At 39.1% G+C, this 24590-nt stretch overlaps 1 protein-coding gene across 2 annotated transcripts in view; it reads right to left on the bottom strand.

The window, feature by feature from the left end:
* LOC126094589 (periodic tryptophan protein 2 homolog) overlaps positions 1–24590 on the bottom strand; it is a 99866-nt gene that overhangs the window by 66543 nt on the left and 8733 nt on the right. The window contains exons 3-5 of one of the 2 annotated variants that reach the window (XM_049909053.1): positions 15954–16048; positions 15751–15879; positions 2349–2466 (exon numbers count right to left, since the gene is read on the bottom strand). In XM_049909053.1, coding sequence (XP_049765010.1) covers positions 2349–2466; positions 15751–15879; positions 15954–16048 — 342 coding nt within the window. Of the gene's footprint in view, positions 1–2348; positions 2467–15750; positions 15880–15953; positions 16049–24590 lie in introns of those variants that run through there. The other variant, XM_049909054.1, reaches the window with a different exon arrangement.

The following is a 24590-nucleotide window of genomic DNA, read 5'->3' as shown; positions in this document are numbered from 1 at the left end:
ATTTTCACAATATATGAAAATACTTGCAAAACGTATCTTAATGAGACATTTCTTCAATACAAAGGCAATACCACTGCCATTAGATCCCTCTTCACACTGATGTCATGCGCCCAACAAAAAGTGCTACATGTGCAAATTGGTAATGCGATATCGACCTCATGACTGAGTGGTTTTTATCAGGAAGTCAAAGTATTTGTCAAGTTATAGTTGAGATGGTGTAAAAAGATCCCCGACAGCTTGCAGTGCTGTTGATAGCTTTCAACTGTGCAGCACTTATGGCTGCAAATGAAAACAGTTGCCATCTACAGAGCTATAACACGGAGGTGTTGCTATAAAGACGTTTATAAAACTGCTTTTTGTTATTGGTTGAGGAGGCCTGCAAAGCTGGTGTGCCCAGCCCACTGCATCTGTCAAGGATCAACTTACATACTCTAGCTGTAGCTCTGTATGGCCGCCCTGATTCAGGTTTTCCTAAATCATATATGATTTTGGGAAAATGCCGGCACAGTTCCTTTTGCAAGGCCACAGCCGACCATATACTTATATAGTTGTGTGTATGCATAAGGCAGGTTTTTTTTTTTTATAAAAAAGTCAAACTGTAGAAATAGCACAATCAGCAGAAGGAGCACACTGCCACTACTAAGTGCATCTAGTGGCAGGTTTAGACAACGAACTGTTCTTAACATCATTTAACTGTGACTGTTAGTTGTTGAGCCACAGCCAGTGAAGTTAGCATGTGCACAAGCTCTTCATCAGATTAGTGACAACGAAAAGAGCTTGAGGAACAACGTATGATTATGGAATTTTGCTATGTACTTGGCAAAAATTTTAGAGACACATTTAGATTGCTTAGTCAAGTACATGGGGAGGACTGTACGAGGCGAACACAGTGCCGCATGTGGTTTAAGAATTATGAACACAGCAGAAAGTCAATCAGAGAAGATCCCAGGCCCGGACAACGTTCCACATAAACAGCTGATGATAATGATGATGATGATGATGATGATGATGATGATGATGATGTGTTGTGATCTGCGTAAATTGTAGTTTAACTGTCCCAAAAACTGCCGACGAAGAATGCATCACTGCAGGATCATGTTACCAAATTTTGAGTGACAAACTTGTCATGCACAGTGTTGAAATATGTACCGCATTTGTTGACTGGCCTATGTCATAATCAACCAGGAACTGCTTGCTACAACAAATGGCAACAAAAACATCTTTAAGAAGATCACAACAGGAAATGAGATGGGGGTTTATCACTGTGATGTTGAAACAAAGGAGCAGTTACTGCAGTGGGTACGCGAAGGTCTTACCTGTCTATGAACACACGCCGAAGTCCAAAGATCAAGACAAGTGCTGGTCCCATTTTTTGACTGCAAAGTCATTGTAGATCAGAAATCTGTAACACCTGATCAAATGGAAAATAAAGAAGTCTACTACTGAAATTCAGCGCATTTGAGGTATGTTGTGTGCAGGAGGCAGCCTGAATTATGGAAAAACTAGACTTTGATGACACATTATGACAATGCACTAAATCACCCATTACTCCTCGTCTGCAGCTACATGGTGAAACAACAGCCACCTGTTGTGCCCCATCAACCTTATTCTCCAGACCTAGTCCCAGCACACTTTTTCCCATTTTCCAAGCTCAATGCCAAACCATAGAGGAGACTCACAACAATGTGACAAGAATCCTAGAAAGTGTGTTCCAAGATGCTTTCCAAAGATTGAAAAAAATATTGGGAAAGGTGTATTGACAATAGAGGGGACTACTTTGAGGGTGACAGTGCTGAAAATGTAATAGAATGAGCAATAAAGATGTTATGAGCAACGTTCAGTCTTTTACTGAACACACCTTGTATGCTGGAGCTATTTATTCTCATTCTATTGTGACGACAATATTTAGGTTACATTAGGTTATCACTGTAAGATTATCCCTGGACGGATAAATGAATGAATACATACTCATATTTTGTAGTGTTTCTAAAGCTAAACTGTGAAAAGAAAAGGATACAGAATAATATTTTGTCCTTAAGAAGGCACAAGTGCATGATTTAGACATTTGAGAACATGAGAAAACAGTAGCGTAGGAGTTTACACAAACTACTTTTAAAACACCATTACTAGTCCACCAAATGACATTGTGGAATAAGACTGTGTATCTTTCAGCATTTGGCTGCATGTAAATCATGACAGGCTTTTGAAAATCACATTCAAAGTACAAGGGGGGGGGGGGGGGGGGGGAGAGAATGTGTGTGTGTGTGTGTGTGTGTGTGTGTGTGTGTGTGTGTGTGTGTATGAGAGAGAGAGAGAGAGAGAGAGAGAGAGAGAATAATTCACTATACCTGGAATCAGAAGCCCACTCAATGCATGTCACATCATCAGTTGCATCATGAAAAACTCTTTCCATTATAAACGGATTAATGAGACCAGCTAGGTTATCTGGTGATCTGTAAATAAATACTGCAACAAATGACAATAAAAGTGAAAAATATTTATATTATTGTGAATTATACATTCAAACATTGTAAAACAGATTTACACATGACTGCATATTGTCATAAATCAACACATGCACACTGATGCCAAGAATTTTATTTCTGGATGTGGGGCGGCACACACCACACATATTCCTGCTTTCTTCATCTGGCAGTACTTCTCTTCCTTTTCTTACCAGGGCCGGTGGTCGTATTCAAATGCCCTATTTTAATACACTGACCTTTTATTTTAAAAGTGGCATAAATCCACTCTTTTGAAATAATTACAGATCGCATAAATTACACAACATTAATCACAAATTATGAGAAATTTTATTTGTTCATGAAGCTCTCTTGTTGAAGGGTCAAACAAAATTGTATTCACAGCTGTTTGTAGCACCAGCTGATAAGTAATACTTCATATGTTAGTGTACTGCTAGTAGCATAATGGGTGGAGTTGAGCGTGACCCGGTGATGGTACACGTTGCCTGAAATCCTAAAGTTCCAAATTTTCCTATGAAACTTTTATTTTAAAAACAAAGGACACAAAACCAACAAGGTCGACTTACAAACTGACAGCCAGTACGATGTACTTTTTGAAAACACTTGAAAAAGGTTCGAGTCTCACTAGAAACTTTTTTTAAAATTTGAATTCTAAGTTTATTATAAAATTGTGATGTTAAGTGACAAATACTAAATCATAATCTCTCACAGAAGAAGGGGGGGGGGGGGGATGTGAAAAGACCAGTCTTCATAAATATCTTTCACAAAAACAAAACTTACAACAAATATAAAAGATGCTCTAAAACTTAACAGTGTTGATAAATTTAAATGTATTGGTGAGATAATACAGAAAAATGACTGTAACAGGGAATGGCTAATGAATTCAGGGCAAGGAAGGCGGAAAAGGCCTTTCAGTTGACACAAGGTGTGTACTGGAAGTGATCTACTTTCCTTCATGCAAAGTTAAGCCCTACTTTACAATAACACAAACAGAATGTTTACACACAGCAGACTGCCTGGATTTGACTAAGACAGGAGAAATAGGAAATATTGGGGGTGGGGAGACCCTATGCAAAATACCGAGAACAACAATACACAACGGTAAATACAGGAATAATAAGATCTGTACAAGAAAACTGAACAGCTAAGCCTAATGACAAGAAAATGGAATGATGGTTTACGATTATCTGGTTCAAATGAATGAAAATAGGACATCTAAGAAAATTTTTGAACATGTCAACCACAAAAAATCTCCCTGTTACATTCGGTTTCCTTCTTCCATGAACCATAGACCTTGCCGTTGATGAGGAGGCTTGCATGCCTCAGCAATACAGATAGTCGCAACACAACAGAGGGGCCAGACAAACGTGGTTCCTGAAGAGAGGCAGCAGCCTTTTCAGTAGTTACAGGGTAACAATCTGGATGATTTAATGATCTGGCCTAGTAACATTAACCAAAATGGCCTTGCTGTGCTGGAACTGCAAACGGCTGAAAGCAAGGGGAAACTACAGCCGTAATTTTTCCTGAGAGTATGCAAATTTACTGTATGGTTAAATGATGATGGCGTCCTCTTGGGTAAAATATTTCGGAGGTAAAATAGTCCCCCATTCGGATCTCCGGGCGCGGACTACTCAAGAGGATGCCATTATCAGGAGTAAGAAAACTGGTGTTCTACGGATCAGAGCCTGGAATGTCAGATCCCTTAATCGGGCAGGTAGGTTGGAAAATTTAAAAAGGGAAATGGATAGGTTAAAGTTAGATATAGTGCGAATGTTCGGTGGCAGGAGGAACAAGACTTTTGGTCAGATGAATACAGGGTTATAAATACAAAATCAAATAGGTTTAATAATGAATAAAAACATAGGAGTGTGGGTAAGCTACTACAAACAGCATAGCAAACGCCTTATTGTGGCCAAGATAGACACGAAGCCCATGCCTACTACAGTAGTACAAGTTTATACGCCAACTAGCTCTGCAGATGACAAAAAGATTGATGAAATGTATGATGAGATAAAAGAAATTATTCAAATAGTGAAAGGAGACTGGAATTCGATAGTACGAAAAGGAAGAGAAGGAAAAGTAGTAGGTGAATATGGACTAGGGTAAGGAATAACAGGAAACTGCATGGTAGAATTTTGCACAGAGCATAACTTAATTATAGCTAACACTTGGTTTAAGAATCATGAAAGAAGTTTGTATGTGTGGAAGAGGCCTGGACACACTTGAAGGTTTCAGATAGATTATATAATGGTAAGACAGAGATTTAGGAACCAGGTTTTAAATTGTAAGACATTTCCAGGGGCAGGTGTGGACTCTGACCACAATCTATTGGTTATGAACTGTAGTTTAAAACTGAAAAAAAAAAAAAAGAAGAAGGTGAGAATTTAAGGATATGAGACCTGGATAAACTGAAAGAACCAGAGGTCGTAGAGAGAAAGAGAGCATTAAGGAATGATTGACAAGAATGGGGAAATACAGTAGAAGAAGAATGGGTAGCTTTGAGACATGAAATAGTGAAGGCAGCAGAGGATCAAGTAGGTAAAAAGACAAGGGCTAGAGAAATCCTTGGGTAACATAAGACATATTGAATTTAATTGATGAAAGGAGAAAATATAAAAATGCAGTAAATGAAGCAGGCATAAAGAAAAAAAAGTCTCAAAAATGAGATCGACAGTAAGTGCAAAATGGCTAAACAGGGATGGCTACAGGACTAGTGTAAGGATGTAGAGGCATATATCACTAGGAGTAAGGTAGATACTGCCTACAGGAAAACTGAAGAGACCTTTGGAGAGAAGAGAACCACTAGTATGACTATCAAGAACTCAGATGGAAAACCAGTTCTAAGCAAATAAGGGAAAGCAGGAAGGTGGAAGGAGTATATAAAGGGTCTATACAATGGCAACATAGTTGAGGGCAATATTATGGAAATGGAAGAGGACATAGATAAAGATAGAATGGGAGATATGATACTGCGTGAAGAGTTTGACAGAGCACTGAAAGACCTAAGTTGAAACAAGGCCCTGGGAGTAGACAACATTCCATTAGAACTACTGATAACCTTGGGAAAGCCAGCCCTGACAAAACTCTACCATCTGGTGAGCAAGATGTATGAGACAGGAGAAATACCATCAGACTTTAAGAACAATATAATAATTTCAATCCTAAAGAATGCAAGTGTTTACAGGTGTGAAAATTACCAAACTATCAGTTTAATATGTCATGGCTGCATAATACACGAATTCTTTACAGACAAATGGAAAAACTGGTAGAAGCCAAACTCGGGGAAGATCAGTTTGGATTTTGTAGAGATGTTGGAACACTTGAGGCAATACTGACCCTACGAATTATCTTAGAAGATGGATTAAAGAAAGGAAAACCTACTTTTCTAGCATTTGCAGACTTCAGAAAGCTTTTGACAATGTTGACTGGAATACTCTCTTTGAAATTGTGAAGGTGGCACAGGTCAAATACAGGGAGTGAAAGGCTATTTACAATTTCTACAGGAACCAGATGGCAGTTATAAGATTTGAGGGGCATGAAAGGGAAGCAGTGTTTGGGAATGGAATCAGACAAGGTTGTAGCCTATCCCTGATGTTATTCAATCTAAATATTGAGCATGCAGCAAAGGACACAAAAGAAAAATTTGGAGTAGAAATTAAAATACATGGAGAAGTAACAAACATTTTGAGGTTTGTCGACTACAGTGTAATTCAGTCAGAGACAGCAAACGACATGGAAGAGCAGTTGAACGGAATGGACAGTGTCTTGAAAGGACAATATAAGACGAAAATCAACAAAAGCAAAATGAGAATAATGGAATGTAGTCTGATTAAATCAGGTGATGCTGAGGGAACTAGATTAGGAAATGAGACACTTAAAAGTAGTAAAGGAGTTTTGCTATTTGGGGAGCAGAAGAACTGATGATGGTTGAAGTAGAGAGGATATAAAATGCAGACTGGCAATGGCAAGGAAGGTGTTAACATCGAGTATAGATGTAAGTGCCAGGAAGTCTTTTCTGAAAGTATTTGTATGGAGTATAGCTGTGTATGGAAGTGAAATATGGACAATAAATAGTTTAGACAAGAAGAGAATAGAAGCTTTCGAAATGTGGTGCTACAGAAGAATGCTGAAGATTAGATGGGCAGATCACGTAACTAATGAGGAGATACTGAACAGAATTGGGGAGAAGAGGAATTCATGGCACAACCTGACTAGAAGAAGGGATCGGTTGGTAGGACACATTCTGAGGCATCAAGGTATCATCAATTTAGTGTTGGAGGGAAGCGCGGAGGGTAAAAATCGTACAGAGAGACTAAGGCATGAATACACTAAACAGATTCAGAAGGAAGTAGGTTGCAATAGTTACTCAGAGATGAAGCTTGCACAGGTTAGAGTGGCATGGAGAGCTGCACCAAACCAGTCTCTGGATTGAAGACAACAACAACAACAACAACAACAACAACATTTGGTTTCCAGAAATCTAAGGTGATCTGAATAACTGTGAATAAAGGAAAATTTTGAACAGAGACATGTTTTTAAAGAAAGTTTTAGATTCCCTTATCCAGAGGAGGGCATTAAGTGCTCCACAGCAGGCTCTAAACAAATGGAAGAAAAGCCTTTCTTATTTTTAATTACTAATCTCAATACAAAGTTAGCATTTGTGATAAAATTTGATACAAAAAGACAAAATATGAAGTACACAAATACCATTGCAGCACAATTCTGGCCTTGTAAAATGGACAGTTATATACTGCTGGAAGATGTCATCGCTGTGAAAGTATCCCATAGCAAAATACTGCCACCACTGGCCTGCATCAGTGGCAGGGTGCATGTTTCAAGCAGCAGTTCACTATGATAATGACGTATCTGGATGCAGCTAACGACCTGGTGTAACATGAGATGTAATTTATCTGACGAGTCTATACGTTTCCCTTGGTGTACAGCATAATCTCGCTTACCCGAGTCCTCTACAATCTTGATTATGTCTTTAGGTCTACAGGGGTCAGCTGCTGCAGAGCCCCATGTTGAGCAATATTTGCTGAGAAGTGTGCTTTGAAAGAATAGTGCCTGTGCCAACACTGTGCTCAGTTCATCATATCTGTCACAAATTGCTTCCTATCCTGCTTCACAGAGTAAGCAATCCTCTGACCATCTTCTACAGTGAGGTGTGGATGTGGCTGATACCTGTCACCAATTTGTGGTTTCACTGCCTTCCAACCACTTTTCATAGATGCTTACAATAGTAGCATGGCGCCAGCTAACGAATTTCGCCGTTTCCCAAGTAATAATAATTTGTCATTTGCCGAAGTTGCTTATGTCACTTGATTTCCGCACTTTCAGCCTGTATTGCGAATAGAATGATTCCCCATTCATTTCTGCTCTGCTTATAAACTTTCCTCGCTGTGCAATGTGCCCCAAATTGCCGCCAGTTGGCATTCACTGTTGGCAGTGGTCATAATATTTTGGCTCATCAATGTATGTATGAGCAAAAACAATTGATTATAGTTTTACGAAAGAAGCCTTGCAATTTATTGCAGCTACTCAATATCAAAAGCAATTCGCTTTGTCTCTCTCTCTCTCTCTGTGTGTGTGTGTGTGTGTGTGTGTGTGTGTGTGTGTGTGTGTGTGTGTGTGTGTGGTTTTTTTCTTTCTTTCTTCAAAGTTGGTTTTATTGAGTGTTTTTGAGGTCCTCATGCTGCTTTAGGAAACTATTGTCCAGGTGTTGACCTGCAAATTTTGAAATTATGGTGAAGAAACTCTTAAGGTTCCTTGTAAGTTTAACTACATACAAATAAACAAAACAAACACCATCCAAACAGGTCCTGGAAACCCAACAGACAGAATAAAATTAATTTCAACAGAGTACTTAAAAGTTACTATTTGAAACATTAAAGCAATTTCATGACTGGGTTTTCCTATCTTAAACTATACAAAATTAATATGTATGAGTGGGTGTCCAGCTTTGACAGACCATGCAGAGCACCTGTTACTCTCCTGTCTACACCTGTTCAACAGTTTCCAGTGTTAAGCAGCCCCATAATACCTTATGTAAGCAGGCAGCAAGCTTCTGTTTGGTTATGGACAAGAATACAGAAGAATCAGTTTCCTCCCACAAATTATATCATTCAGGAAGGATCTACAATACAACTGCAATCTTGTCAACCAGCCTCAATCAAATGAACATTCACAGATAAATGTGCCAGTATTTGCTACTATTTCCTTGTATCTGAGAACAAGAGTTTACAATAGTGGGAATGGAACAGAACATAAGATGACAAGCATAGCCTATGAACACTGTGTTATTGTTTTTGACACTAGCAATCGTTACACAAGATATAACACTATACAGTTAGAACCATGATGCAAAACTCTGGTCTTATCTTGCATGGTGTGTGCAGTGTTTCTGACGAAAAAATACAAATGGTGTAAGAATGGAAGAACATAGGTGTCTTAATTGGTACATAAGGATGAAATGTGTGTAGGCAGTGCACTTAACTGTACAGCAGCTCTAGCCTTTCCTTAGCTTTGTTCTCAGAATTTGCAGAGGTCGGTTTATACTTTTTACTGGCTTCTTATGACAACTGGTGAGGAAATTTGAAAGTGGAACACTAATAACTGACAACTGAGATAACCCGAAGAAGGGCTAGCAGTTGAAGACATTTACATTAAGGATAATCTCACATTTCTTACTGAATCTCAGTTTCTTATGTCTGCAGTGCCATATGTGGAGCACTTCAAATATTTTATTAAAGTACATATAAGGAAGACAATATCAATAAAATATCATTAATGAAATGTGAAATATACATTCAACCTGTCACATTGGTTACCAGAAAAAGGGGATTGCTTACAAATTACTCGTGGGACTGATTCTAGAGTATTGCTCATGTATATGGGACCCGTACCAAATAGGACTAACAGGGGATGAAGAAGATACACAGAGAAGGGCAGCACAGATGGTCACAGGTTGGTATGATCCATGAGAGAGAGAGTAACAGAGATACTGAAGACAGACGTAAACTATCACAAGAAAGTCTATTAGTAAGTTCCAAAAACTGGCTGTACATGATGATTCTAGGAAAATCCTATAATCCCTTATGTATCACTCACACAGGGATTATGAGGCTAGATTAGAATAATTACTGCATGCACAGAGGCATTCAAGCAATCTTTCTTCCTGTGCTCCATATGTGAATGGAACAGGAAGAAACCCTAATAACTGGTTCAGTGGGATGTACTCTCTGCCATGCACCTCACAGACATTTGGGAGACCATGGATGTAGGTGTAGATAAAGTCTGCTATATAGTTTTTTGAGGGCAGAGAGAGAGAGAGAATAAATCCGGTAAATGATTTTTACTTACCATGAAAAAATCTATAACATAATGGTGATACACCAGTTTATCAACCATGTAATTACACTACAATAAACATATGCACAAGGAAGATATGGTATATCATGTATGGTCAAAAGTACGATCTTATGAGGTATCACATGAAAGTTGTGACTGGACTGAGGACTTTTTGGTAGAGAGCGTAACGAAGCAGGGGTGCCCACTGCTATCCCGTTTTGGTTTTACACTCCTTCAGTAACTTAGTTAAGCAATGAACTTTTATTTAGTTTTTTTTTTCCATTTTCACTACTCAGATTCCGACTACAGATTCTGTGGCCTTCAGCCTCATAGTACAGAATTCAGAAATAGTTTAAATAAAATTACCCTAGTAAAACGTATTATTTCAGTACATTATAATGTCTATTCTGAAAGTAATGAGCTAATTAGTTTTATTGGAAATGCATCCTATTAAAAGTTATGAACAATGACGCATATTGTGCAATACATATTAAGTAAAATTTGAGTGAGCTAATAGGTCGAATTCAGCTATAAGACTGCATCCAAAAGAAAGCCTAAATTTTACTGATTCCAGCAAAGTGTTTAAATTAACCAAAAGTCTATTAGTTAAATAGATCTTAGGACTTGAAATCTGTAGCCTGTATGACTTTCAGTGCCAATTGTGACCAAACTACTAAATAATTCCGAGACCTGTTTTGATACTTTTGCTACCTTTATTTTTCAACGTAAAATGACTCCAGTCTCAACTTTGTAAGTGCATTAATTAAGAATTAAGTAAATTTGAATAAGTAAAAATTATTGTTGAAGATGGTTGCCATGGTTAGAAGTCGGGAATTCCCACTGCGGATGCATAAGTTAGTTCCGCGTAATTTAAATTGATACAACTCACTCATGTTATTTAAGTAATAAAACCCAATAGTTTATTTCCAAACCAGTTAGAAAGGATCATTTTAACCCTGGGAAATTATAAACTATAATATATTAACAGAAATAGTCAAATATTCAAGGTCCGACCTGGTGCAGTTCTGTTATTTCTCGGTCAGATTCTCATGGAGCAAAAGTGCAGCAAGTTGGTTAATTTTTCCAGTCGGTACCAAAAAAGTGTAATTGTGAACATTGTTAAAGACTGGAAGTTTCCGACCTACCTAATGTGACGATTAAGTGTAAGAGGCCTGGTCACATGAATATTGTGTGTGTGAGTGATAACAAATAAATTGCACTGTGGTTGTCATAAATGTTCAACAATGAATACAGTCTTGACTTTTGATTTTAGAAAACTTAATCTGGGATCCTGGCTTCTTAATTTCAGTGTGATTTAGGTGAGACGGACACAGCTACCAGGAAGACAATATTGAATAAGCAAAGCAAGGTAGGTCGGGAACACTGCGCACTATCTACTGGGTGAAGAAATGTTTCAATACATCCAGTTGTGACGTGAACTTTAAGTGGCACTAATACAAGGATACAGCCCAGCACATCACAAGAGCACACAGCAAGTTATCTTGGATGGAGAGTCATCTGTCCTCAGATGTAGATGCAACTTCGGATGTGCCCCAGGGAAGTATGTTGGGACCCTTGCTGTACATGTTGTATATTAATGACCTTGCAGACAATATTAATACTAAAATCAGGCTTTTAGCAGAGGATGAAGTTATCTACAATGAAGTACATCCGAGAGAAGCTGCATAAATATTCAGTCAGATCTTGATAAGATTTCAAAGTGGTGCAGAGGCTGGCAACTTGCTCTAAATTTTCAGTAATGTTAAATTTTGCACTTCACAAAATGAAAAAAATGTATTATCCAATGACTAATATAATGAGTCACTATTGGAATTGGTCAACTCATACAAATACCTAGGTGTAACACTTCGTAGGAGTATGAAATGGAATGACCACATAGGCTCAGTCATGGATACAGCAGGTGGTAGACTTCGATTTATTGGTAGAATACTGGGGAAGTACAATCAGTCTACAATAAAAGAGTGCTTACAAATCACTTGCAAGACTGGTTCTATAATACTGCTCAAATGTGTTGGAGCCGTGCTGGATAGGACTAACAGAGGATATTGAACATATACAGAGAAGGACAGCATGAATGGTCACAGGTTTGTTTAATCCATGGGATAGTGTCACAGAGATACTGAAGGAACTGAACTTGCAGACTCATGAAGACAGACAAACTGTCCTGAGCAACAAAGTTTCAAGAACCAGCTTTAAATGATTACTCTAGGGATATACTACAACCCCTTTGTATCACTCACACAGGGATCATGAGGATAAGATCAGAATAATTATTGCACACACAGAAGCATTCAATCATTCTTCCAGCACTCCATACGTGAATGGAACAGAAAGAAACCCTAATAACTGGTACAATGGGACACACCCTCTGCCATGCAGCTCACTGCAGGGTGGAGAAAAATTGTGTCACGAAATTTTAACCTTGGATAGCTGATGCCAGCAGGAAATTAGAGATGTGTACAACGACAACGCACCATTTTTAAACTATGGAAAACTGGCAACACGCGCTCCGATTGCCCTGTTGCCGTTCGTTGGTTGGTGGGCAGCGCTATGGTTGTCAGTTCACACATACAAATATCCCTCACCTTGTCACTGCCCCAACGAATAGGTCTTGTTGTTTGTCTCCAACTCACCTCAGAGGCATTCACACATAAGATTTGCTTCGGAGCACACACACGTCACCTGCGATTTAATCACACAGGAAGCATGGAGGCACAGTATTCATTTGAAGAACAACGAGATATGGTTTTTGTTGACGGACTAGCCAATGGTAATTTGCATGAAGCTGGACGCTTGTATGAGGCACGATACCAAGCAAGATGTCACCAACACCCACAAACGTTTACAGCAGTTCACCGGTGACTTGGTGCAACAGGGTCGTTAGCAGGATAGCACGGTGATGCTGGAAGACCTCTAAAATTAGGGGATGCTGCATTTGAAGATACTGTTCTCGAGCGCTTTGAGGAAGCACCTATGACCAGTACTCTAGCGGCTGAACATGACATGGGGGTCACACATCGGTTTGTATGGGAGGTTTTGAGGGATTATGGCCAGCATCCATTTAGTTTCCAACCTGTCCAAGACCTAAATCCTGTGATGGACTATGAACACAAGTAAGGGTTTTGCCATTGGTTTCTGCGATGTGCTGCACGAGATCCCAACTTCCCTACCACTGTGTTGTTTACTGACGAGTGCACCTTCCATCAGGATGGCCTTTACTACACTCTAAACTGTTCATTAACGGGCAAGGGAATATCCTCACACCACATATGTCCACGGACACCACGAACGATTTTCACTCAACATTTGGGCAGGCATTGTGAGTGACCATCTGATTGGGCCGGCCCGTCTACCTCCTCGACTTACCAGGGCAAATTACCTTCACTTTTTGCAACAAACTCTACCCCGCCTGCTGGAAGACGTTCCCCTGAACATACGGCTATGCATGTGGTTGCAGCATGATGGGGCACCCGCACATAACAATCGTCCTGTGCGCTGATGTCTAAATGAACTCTTCGACTGCTGGGTAATTGGCATACGTACTCGTAGGACACAGCCTCTACGATCACCAGACCTCACGCCACTGGACTTTTTCCTGTAGGGATTCTTCAAGGTTCTAGTTCACCCATCCGGACATGAACCACTTAGAAACAAAGAGGAATTAGTGGATCGCATTCAATATGCTGCCAATCACATCAAGGTAATGGCAGGAATCTTTGAAATAGTTCGGCAAAACACCATTTGACGTTACCAGGCTTGTGTCATGTCAGAAGGCCACCAGTTCAAGCACCTGCTTTAAGTAAACAATGTCCTAGCTATAAAAAAGACATCAATCATGAAGTGATGCAGGTGGTCCACAATCACATTTACATAGTCCACAGCTGTCATGGTGCCTTTGATTACTACTATAAGACCAATGTATCCCATAGCAAAATACTGCCACCACTGGCTTGCATCAGTGGCATGGTGCATGTTGTAAAAGACTTTCTGTACACGAACTAACAGTTGTTGACGGGTTTGTTCCTGGTACGTTGTATCATGAAACTGCAATGGATGTGTCGGACCCCGACAGATTTGCCCCCAGGCCCTCAGGGTGGAAGGCTGGCACGCCACCATTGAGCGCGCAGGTCACGAGATAGATCGCGATCTCCAGCAGGCAAAGCATTCACAGTCATGTGTTGTCCAGAGCATCTGGCAACAGGGCAGTTCCGCAGCCAATTGGAGCTTGTGGCGCCAAGTTTCGGTAGTTTAAAAATTGTGCATTGTTGACCTACACAACATTAGTAATTTTGGTTCCTACTGACATCAATTATCCAGGGTTAAAATTTCGTGACAATTTTTCTCTGCCCTGTAATTAGATGTATTTTTAATTTTAATCACTATAATAGATACATACTCACACATCTTTCAAGGAAATTTATCGTGCTTTTCCTTTTTAATAAAAATAATTACAAACTCATGAATATTCAGTTCATTCCAGCCTGATACAAGTAGATAATGAATTTATCATCTACTTGGACCTTTGAGTGCTTTGGAAATATTCTACCAATTATATTTCTTTCATTTTGGCATCTGTGTTACGGATCTCTTGGATCCCAAAACGCAGCTGTCACATACATATCTTTCTATGACCTGCATTGAACACTTCAATTCTCAAGCAGCTCATAACAACAACAGAAGTAAACAAGATAGCAGTTGAGAGCTTTCTGTACTGCCAAAGCACAAATGACACAAACTTCCTTTGTGGTTTGCTAAAAGACTAACAGCCAGTGGAATATGAGTGAACCCTAGTAAATGCAAGATGAAAATGCTTGAATGCTGTTGACTTGCAGTCACCTGTCATTTACACCAGATAGAATTCGCATTTGCCAGTTCTAGTTCACTTGTGTCAGTAAACCAATCCACACTGCTGTGTATTACAACTACCACTGCTAGATCAACCATGCTGAGACAAAAACATGCAGTACTGAATGGAGGCTTGAAGATGACGAGTAAAGAGAGCATTACTATTTCAACATCAAGTATCGAGTATGAATGGAACAAGTTTGTTTACAAGCAAGATACACAGTGCATACTATCGACATTTGTACAGTTGTGCAGATGTTTTCAGTGCAATACTGATACAAAGACAAATGGGGCAAGGAATCAAATGGAACATAATTACACTGTACTGAGCAACAGGAAACTACAGGTCACTTATACCAAAATATTTAGAAAATACACGTGCAAAAACCCTGAAATGTTGTCGTGGCATTAGAGTTCATACAGAGAAAAACCAACAACTTAGAGAAATTCTACCACAGACCACTAACGAAGCAGATAGTAACATGCAGAAATTTTATAGTGATGTTCATTTTTATTAGAGCTAATATTTCTTTCTATGTATATGATAAAGTAACCTTTCTCAGACTTGACTGTAACAAAGTCATGACAAAAAGCTTCAAGTGAATCTTAGAAATCCTGATGATGGAGCTTTCTCTCCAGAATACAAACTGGAAATACAGCAACACCTAAAAAGCTGAAGTACAGAAAGCCGACTGACTCATTCATAAAACATAGATTAAAATGAATTTATTTATTAAGGCCATCTGGAGCTGCCAAGCACAAAAACGACTAAATAATAGGTCACAAATATGAAGAAGGGTCTTTCAGGATCTAATATGCATCACACTTTAAAAAACACCATATTTGTGACTGATGGCTGTTCTTTCCTCGTAATTTACAGATCTAAACCTGTCAGAGCTCCAGCAATTAGTCAGTACACACAAAATTCTGTTTCAAAAGATTCACTGCATTTTTAACCTCTGTTTACATAGTAATAATTTTCTTAGAACCTTCAGTCTATTCTAAGTACAAACACATAGTTTTAAGACAGCACTTTTGATGCAAAACTTACCTTTATTTTCTTTGGAAACAGCAAAGTGTTTGCCATTTGGGCTAAACTTCACACAACTAACTGAATGTTTGAAATGATGCCTGTGTATAACAGTTTGACTGATTAAACTAATAAGATGTGCTTCACCAGCTGGAAAAGAAAAAGATTAAAAATTATTTTCTTTTAGAGATTCTCCATCAACCTACAAAGGCATTACTACTTACCTTCATTTACAGATATTAAGATAGAACCACTTGGTGAGATTTCTGTGGTGGTGTAGTTGAATCTACTTTCAACTGGAAGGGTTGTTGAACGATTGCTGGAATTAGACAAACAAAACATTAGGAAAGCAGGGAAAACAAACTTAAAAGTACATAAAAGCAAGTACAAAACCTTCAATATGGCGTGTGAACGAACAGCTGGATTACAGCTTCAGTACTTATCAATACTGGGCCAGGCTTTTTTTGTACCAAATTGATAATGTGGCATTCTTTATCAAACCTGTTTGTATTATAATCACCATGGAAATGTACTATATTCCACAAAAAGAAGAAACCAATGGACATTCAAACTCCAGGTTTTTACATTACAAAGTAATGGAAAATGACAATGATACAAGGTGATGACATGTGGACAGCTAAATAGCACACAGTGACATAACAAAAAACTTTCTTGGGCTAGCTTCCATTCATTCATCTGGCTACAAGTTCCATTCATTTGTATTTAATTTTCATTACAGCCTTTACTGAATCTTCTATTCCGGTTTATTGTCACATAATTTTGTTTTCATGACTCTAAATTTTTAATCATCTGTTTATTTTGTTTCTTGATCATCTGGTCATGGTTTTCAAATGTCCTAAATATAAAAAAAGCAACCAATGCTTCTATGACTGCAAAGCTTACTTCTACTCTCTCCTTTCCAACATGTTAGTCACAAATTATTTTAGTCTTCTAGTAATTTGTTTTTAGGCTTATTTCCAACTTGCTTTATAAAGTTCTCCCATTTATTGTTGAAGTTTATTTGTGATAGGGTATATAGTACAAAGTCACCAACAAAACAATGGCAATTCGAGTGTGTTCCATGAATACCTATTTCTTCTTCGGTTTACCAGTGTAAAGACCTGCAAACTTCTTACAGCAGTACTGATAATAGTTTAAGTGATAAGGAATCTGCGCCTCTGGCCCCTCTTTCAATTCTAAATCTCCCACTGTTCTGAGGAAGTGTAGTGGAAGCTGCAGCAATTATGGACAACTTCTTCAGTACACTGGGATAGGTTGAATCAATGCCTTCTTTCTCTTGGGCTGTTGGTACAGATTTTATTGAAACTAATTCAAAAGTTTTTTTATTACTTACATAACCAGGACAATGTGGTAATTCATACTCATTATCCACTCTGTAGTTTTATTTACAACGTGTAAATGGTCCACTGTGATCTATCCACTGCTCAGGTCAGTTGTAATGAAATCTAGACTTTTTCCCACACAATTGGTAATGGTTTAAGTAAATATCTTACACACTGTGGAGAGGAGGCTGATGTGTTTACAGGTTGTCTTTTGTGTCTCCTTTTTATGTGAAGTCCAACAAATGTAACACTGTTATTGTTTGGGAGAATTTTCTTCCTTCACAGACAATCTGTACACATTTTGGAAGTTAATTTTTTATTACACTGACACCAGATTTAATGACTTCCAATGAAACACCATTTCCACATGCCTTTCCTTTTTCCATATTTTGAATGGCTTTATGTACCTTATTTGGCTTCAGTTATGAAAAGTCTTATTATTATCATTCCTAGAAAATTTCTGGAGGTATAAGGGAGCCCAAAAACCATACCCACAGTTAGTTGGGAGTTAAGGGACTGAACAGCAAGATCATCAGTCTGTCAGTCAAGGGGTAGCTCATCTGGAGTTAGTGATGTCCAGTGGAAATGTGATGAGATGATGGAAGTACTCGTAAGTGATAAAATCACGGTACTAAGGCACTACTGATGCCAGAGGTGAGAAAAAATTTACAAAGGAGAAAAAGAATATGGATTCAGCCAGTACATATGTCAGATCAGGTGAAAGGTGTCCCAGGGCTCACGTGTAGCAATAGTCACCCTACCCACATCTGACCACCCACCACCCACAATTGAGGGTGAAGGTAGTTACAGAGTAAAGAATGCCTCTTGGCTGGGAGATTTATACGAGTAAAATTGGGAAGCCTAAAATGTGATGGGCATCAGTTGGACCATCAATAATAAAACACTGTACAAGGAATAACTACGGCAGAAGATGGTTATCCTCCAAGGCTCTGCAGGTGATAGGAGCCATCCCTCCCACAGCCGTCCTACCCCTGAACAATTATAGAAAAAATACGAAATAGGGGAACAGCACTCACTATTCAACAGAATGCTATTCCTAAAATAAAAAATAGGGTGTGATCGAAAAAGAGAGAAGCCACATTGAAAAGCAATTAAAACAGAGTAAAAATGGAAACACCCAAGTCCAATAACTTCACCCCACCTCGAAGTTAGTTTAAAATGTTATATCTGAGAATAAAAACTACTTTCATGGAGAAATTGGAGAATCAGATCAAATGTCTCTCAATTGTCTGCCAATATTAAAGGCAAATAATCTGGAAGAACATGCTTACTATGGAGAACCACCAGTGGACTGCCATCAGGATATTAGCTACTATCTGTTAAGACTCCACAACCACAATGTGGATGAGGCTTGTTACATAAAGTAAAACTAAGGGTTAACCTTGTATGACCAAAATGGAGATGACATAGGATGGTGGACTCCTTCTGGAAGGAGGAGTGACATGTAGCAGAGTTTCTTGGAAGTGGCAGTAAATCACCAGATGTTCCATCTCCAAGTGAGAAGAGGCCTTATTTGCACCCACAAATCTGCACCTGGATCAAAGCAAATCAAGTAATCACTTCTATAGTTCAACAATCAGTCAGTTCATTCTTTGGGATACCCACATGACTTGGGACCAGAGAAAGACAGGAGCAGGCACTATGACTAAGGTCACAAAGGAGGTCATGAACATCAGATATCAAATGGTGATTAGTGTAACACTGATCAACAGCCTGGAAGCTGCTCACTGAGTCACTACATAGTCAAGGGAGACCAGTTTCAGTTTCATAGATTAATGGTTATCAGCTCCACTGTAGAAACACTGAATACTCCTGGCAACAAATGATTTACCTGACCAATAGGAGATGTAAAAGCATATCCTGCCCTAGACATGATTTGAGAGCTGCCAGTGTAAATGATGCTTCACATGAACTGAAAGGAACAGGCTGCAAAAGGTCATGGGAGTGGGGGGACAATCTTTAGGGCCTTAAAATAGACTAGCTCTAATCTTCTAATTTGCAGCCTGGGTATGATGATGAACTGGATCTAACAATTTCAAAGCTGAAGATGCCAGTGAACCCTGAATCTGGCTACCACAGTCCAATTGGGAATGAAACCACGGCCCAGGCAGCACTATATGCATCCCAAGAGGCATGAAAATGAAAGCAAAGTTAGGCTTCTGCATGTAGCTAGTCTTTAGTTGATGAATATGGGCCAGTCAAGTAAGGTTTTTATCAATAATGAGTCCCAAATCTCAGGACTGTCCGACAACGTCCAAGTGCTAGGTACCCAAGCACAGTTTTTTTATCAGAATGAACCATGGTATGATGACAAAAATGCATGAGGTATATTTTTACAGGAGAGAATTGGAAACCACAGGAAATGGTCTAAGCAAACACACCTCAGATGATATCTTCCCTTTTTAATTATACATCAATGTAAAATAGCTTAATGTCTTTGTATGTGGCAGTTACGTGTGTACTGATAATAAGCAATAAATGTCCAATGTTATTCCTAGGATATTTTAACATATATCTGAAGAAATATTTTTGCTGAAGAACTGATACTTTCCTAATGAGGAAAGAATTCTTGAAACAGTCAATAGAAATTATGGAATGTCGAAATCAAAAAACAATGAAAAAGCTACTGTAATTGTATGTCTGGTTTTGGCGAATTTATGCTGAACAGAGTTTGTGAGATATTAACTAATGAGTCTTTACTTAAAACAATCTGCGAGATGGGCTTTATAAGAGAGATGATGTTTTGATACCAGTCTTTAATCTGCAGAGAAATATAATTAGAAGGGGAAATATTAATAATATTGGAAATAATAATATAGGATATCAGAGACCATTGCTAGTTGTGATGTAGCACTAAACCGTTATCACTGGATTGCTATCGCGATGGATCAACGGCTAGCTATAAACAATCTGCAATACAAGCTTCTTATAAATAAAATAATAACTATTAAGACCTCAATGACCTGCACAAATTTATACTTTGGACAGCTATAGCAGTATGCATGTAGCATGCAATTAATTACTAAAGAAGTCTAAGCATGCAAAAACACCCAGTGCCATGTATATGCTACACCTGGAGCGCAGACTACATACAGATCAGTGTCACCACAAACTACACAAGTGATTCAAATGAAAATCTTAAAAGTGCAATAAAATTCCTTTAATACGGCAGCTGGCACCCTATTGTTACGACACAGAAAAGGACACTATGTCTGTGCAAAGATGGCTTTCCTGTTGCCATTGGAGTAGCTATCTGTGATACATATTTTGTGCAGTGAAGCTGTTAAACTTTAGGACAAGCATCTCAGGACAATATGTGTGTTCTGTAGCAAGTATATGAGTGGGACAGGAAATTTAAAAAGAGGTGTAACTTCTGTGGAAGATGTTCCGTGCCTGAGCAAGGCACACCACGCATTGATGAACCTAAACACTGTCACATTGGTGGAACTTGTAAGGAAAAAATAGGTGCATTACTATTAACAAAATAACCACTACTTTGGATATTGTTGTTGGTTCAGCACATAATATTGTCCATGATATGCTATGATCCAATAATGCACCCACAAGATGGGAGCCACGTCAGCTGACTGCCAATATGAGGAATCGTTGCATCAGTGCCTGTGAAGAACTTAAGAAAAACTTCTAGGTTGTAGGTAATGGTTTTCTAGCGACAGGAAATGAAACCTAGGTACATTACCCCAAATGAAAAGATCTAGCAAAGAATAGTGCCTTACACCTTTGCCAGACTCAAAAAAAGTTCTTTACTGAACCACTGGCAGGGAGCTATGCTCTTTTGGGAACTAAATGGGGTAATTTTGGAACATTACATGGAAAGGGAATTAGCGGCGATGAATAATTAATACTCAAATCTACTACAAAATCAACTCTGCCCCGCTATCAGGAGGTCATTGTAATACAACAATACTCTTCATCATATTGCTCATTAAACTGTAGTAACAAAGTTGTTGTTGCTGTTATGGTCTTTGGTTTTATGCAGCTCTCCATGCTAAACTATCCTGTGCAAGCCTCTTCTTCACTGAATAACTAATGCAATCTACATTCTTCTGAACCTGCTTACTATATTCATCTCTTAGTCTCCCTCTACAATTTTTACCCTTCCCCACCAGTACTAAATTGGTAATCCCTTGTCATCTCAGAATGTCCTAGCAACCAAACTCTTCTTCTAGTCAGGTTATGCCACACTTTTCTTTTCTTCCCAATTCTATTCATCATCTCCTCACTAGTTACATTATCTACCCATCTAATCTTTAGCATCCTTCTCTAGCACCACATTTCAAAGCCTTCTATTCTGTTCTTGTTTTATCTGTTTATAGTCCATGTTTCACTTCCACATATGGCTAATGTCTACACCAATACTTTCAGAAAAGATATCCTGACATTTAAATCTATGATGAAATTACAATTAAATCAATACCATTAGCTCTCAACGGGAACTGATACACATCAATATGGACAGTTGAAAATGTGTGCCCCGCCTAGGACTCGAACCCCGGATCTCCTGCTTACGTGGCAGACGCCCTATCCATCTGAGCCACCGAGGGCACAGAGGATATTGCGACTGCAGGTATTTATTGCTGGCATGTTCCCCCTGAGACCCACATTCTCAACTTATAGTCCACACACTACATTCGTAGTGCCCCTGCCATTATACCCATGCCATCTTCATATTGTTAAAGGCTAACTGGCTAATGACCTACTTCAGTGCGGATTAACACAAATTGCCTGAACTCTTATGGGACTTGGTGGATTGTCTGCTGCGAGTATTGGGTATAATGGCAGGGACACTACGGATGTAGTGTGTGGACTATAAGTTGAGAATGTGGGTCTCACGGGGAGCGTTCTGGCGATAAATCCCTGCAGTTGCACTATCCTCTGTGCCCTCAGTGGCTCAGATGGATAGAGCGTCTGCCGTGTAAGCAGGAGATCCCAGACCCTGGTCGGAGAACACATTTTCAACTGATCATACAATGTAAGCTTTCACGGCCGGTATTGTCTTCACTTAAAACTTCCAGGCTGATAGGCCATGGTCGAAGTATAAAACACTCTCCTGACGTTTCATCTCCGACTGTGGGAGACATCCTCGGAGGTAAAGCGGCAGTTCGCCGCTTTACCTCCGAGGATGTCTCCCGCAGTCGGAGACGAAACTTCAAGAGAGTGTTTTATACTTCGACCACGGCCTATCAGCCCGGAAGTTTTAAGTGAAGACATTTTCAACTGTCCCCATTTATGTATATCCATGCCCGTCAGCAGCTAATGGTATTAATTTAATTGTAATTTCATTCTAGAGAGCTACACAGTCACCAATAGCATCTGTTCTTTCAGACATGTCCGAAAGAACAGATGTCATCTTCATATCATTAAAGGCTAACCGGCAGATGACATTTGGAGATGTCCGAAAGAACAGATGCCATCTTCATACTTAAATCTATGTTCAATGTTAACAAGTGATTTTCTTGCCATTGCCAGTATACATTTTATATCCTCTCCACTTTGGCCATCATCTGTCACATTGCTGCCCAAATAGCAAAACTCATCTACTACCTTCAGTGTCTCACTTCCAAATCTAACTCCTTCAACATCACTTTATTCATTCTACTATCCTCCTCTCGCTTTTGTTGATATTCAACTTATATTTTCCTTTCAAGACACTGTCCATTCTGTTCAACTGATCTTTCAAGTCCTTTGCTGCCTCCGACAGAAATACAATATCATCGGAAAAACTCAAACAAAGTTTTTATTTCTTCTCCCTGAACTTTAAATTCCACTCCAAATTTTTCTTTCATTTCCTTTACTGCTTGTACAATGTACATAATCAATAACATCGGGCATAGGCTACAACCCTTCTCGCTCCCTTCTCAACCAGTGCTTCCCTTTCATGCCCCTTGACTCATACCTGCCATCTGGTTTTTGGACAAGTCATAAACAGCATATTGCTACCTGTATTTTACCCCTGATACCTTCAGAATTTCAGAGTATTCCTGTCAACATTGTCAAAAGCTTTCTCTAAGTCAAAAAATGCTGCAAGCACAGGTTTGGCTTTCCTTAACCTACTTGCAAGAGAAGTCATAGTGTCACTACCGCCTCACATGTGCCTACATTTCTCTGGAATCCAATGTCGACTCGTACCAATTTTTCCATTCTTCTATAAAGGACTTGTGTCACCATTTTACATCTGTATCTACATATATACTCTGCAAACCACTGTGAGCTGCATGGTGGACGGTACATCACATTGCACTAGTTATTAGGGTTGGTTTCTTTCCGTTCACATATGGAGCGCTGGAAGAATTATTGATTGACTGCCTCTGCGCGTGCAACAATTATTCTAATCTTATCCTCATGATCGCAATGTGAGCGATACACAGGGAGTTGTAGTATATGCCTAGAGTAATCATTTAAAGCTGGTTCATGAAACTTTGTTGATAGACTTTCTCAGGACAGTTTATGTCTGTCTTCAAGAGTCTGCCAGTTCAGTTCCTTCAGCATCTCTGTGGCACTTTCCCACAGATTAAACAAACCTGTGACCATTCGTGCTGCACTTTTCTTTACAGATTCAATATCTCTTGTTAATCCTATCTGGTATGTGTCCCACACACTTGAGAAATATTCTACAACCAGTCACATGAGTGATTTGTAGGCAATCTCTTTTGTTGACTGATCACACTTCCTCCGTATTTTACCAATAAACCGAAGTCTACCACCTGCTTTACCCATGACTGAATGTATGTGATCATTTCATTTTGCAACAATGACTTACTAAACTGATAGTTCAGTAATTTTCACATCTGTCAGTGCCTGCTTTCTTTTGAATTGGAATTATTACTTTTTACTGAAGTCTGAGAATATCTTGCCTGTCTCATACATCTTGCACAGCAACACAGGATATGAAATCTGAAGTCTCTAAATACCCACCTTGTTGATTGACAGAGCATACCCCAAATGAATTCCATGTGTTCAGTTGCCTCAAAGAAGCACTGAGAGGCAAGCATTTCGAAAGTGATGAAAACTGATGCATGAGTGGCTGCATTCACAACTAAAAGAAGTCTTTTCATAGAGACACCACATCCAAAATAAAATTTATGGGTGGAATATGAGACGAATTTTAGATACATATGGGGTCAGACAGCGAGATCGTCTCTCTCACTGCTTTTATTCAACATGGTCCTGGATATAAATATCAAACAATGGGAAGAAAAAGTAAAAGGGATTTAGTTAGGAAGAACATGTGAAAAAAATACGATCATAAAATGCCTGGCATTTGCAGATGACCTGGCAATACTCACAACGGAAACTCCCCATTGCACCACCTCAGATTTAGTGGTACGGGGGCCCAGTGGATAGCTTGTCAAGAACTGAACACAGATCAAACATGAAAACAGGAAGAAAGTGTACTGGACTGTGGGGTGGGGTGGAGTAGAAACAGCAAATGGTCCAAAAAGAAGAACTGCATTATAGAGCAGCTGGGCACAGAAATGA

Source organism: Schistocerca cancellata, chromosome 8 (genome assembly GCF_023864275.1).
Source record: "Schistocerca cancellata isolate TAMUIC-IGC-003103 chromosome 8, iqSchCanc2.1, whole genome shotgun sequence".
NCBI classification, from domain to species: domain Eukaryota; kingdom Metazoa; phylum Arthropoda; class Insecta; order Orthoptera; family Acrididae; genus Schistocerca; species Schistocerca cancellata.
Note: the sequence above shows the minus strand (reverse complement) of the source record. Positions and strands in the feature narration are given on the sequence as shown.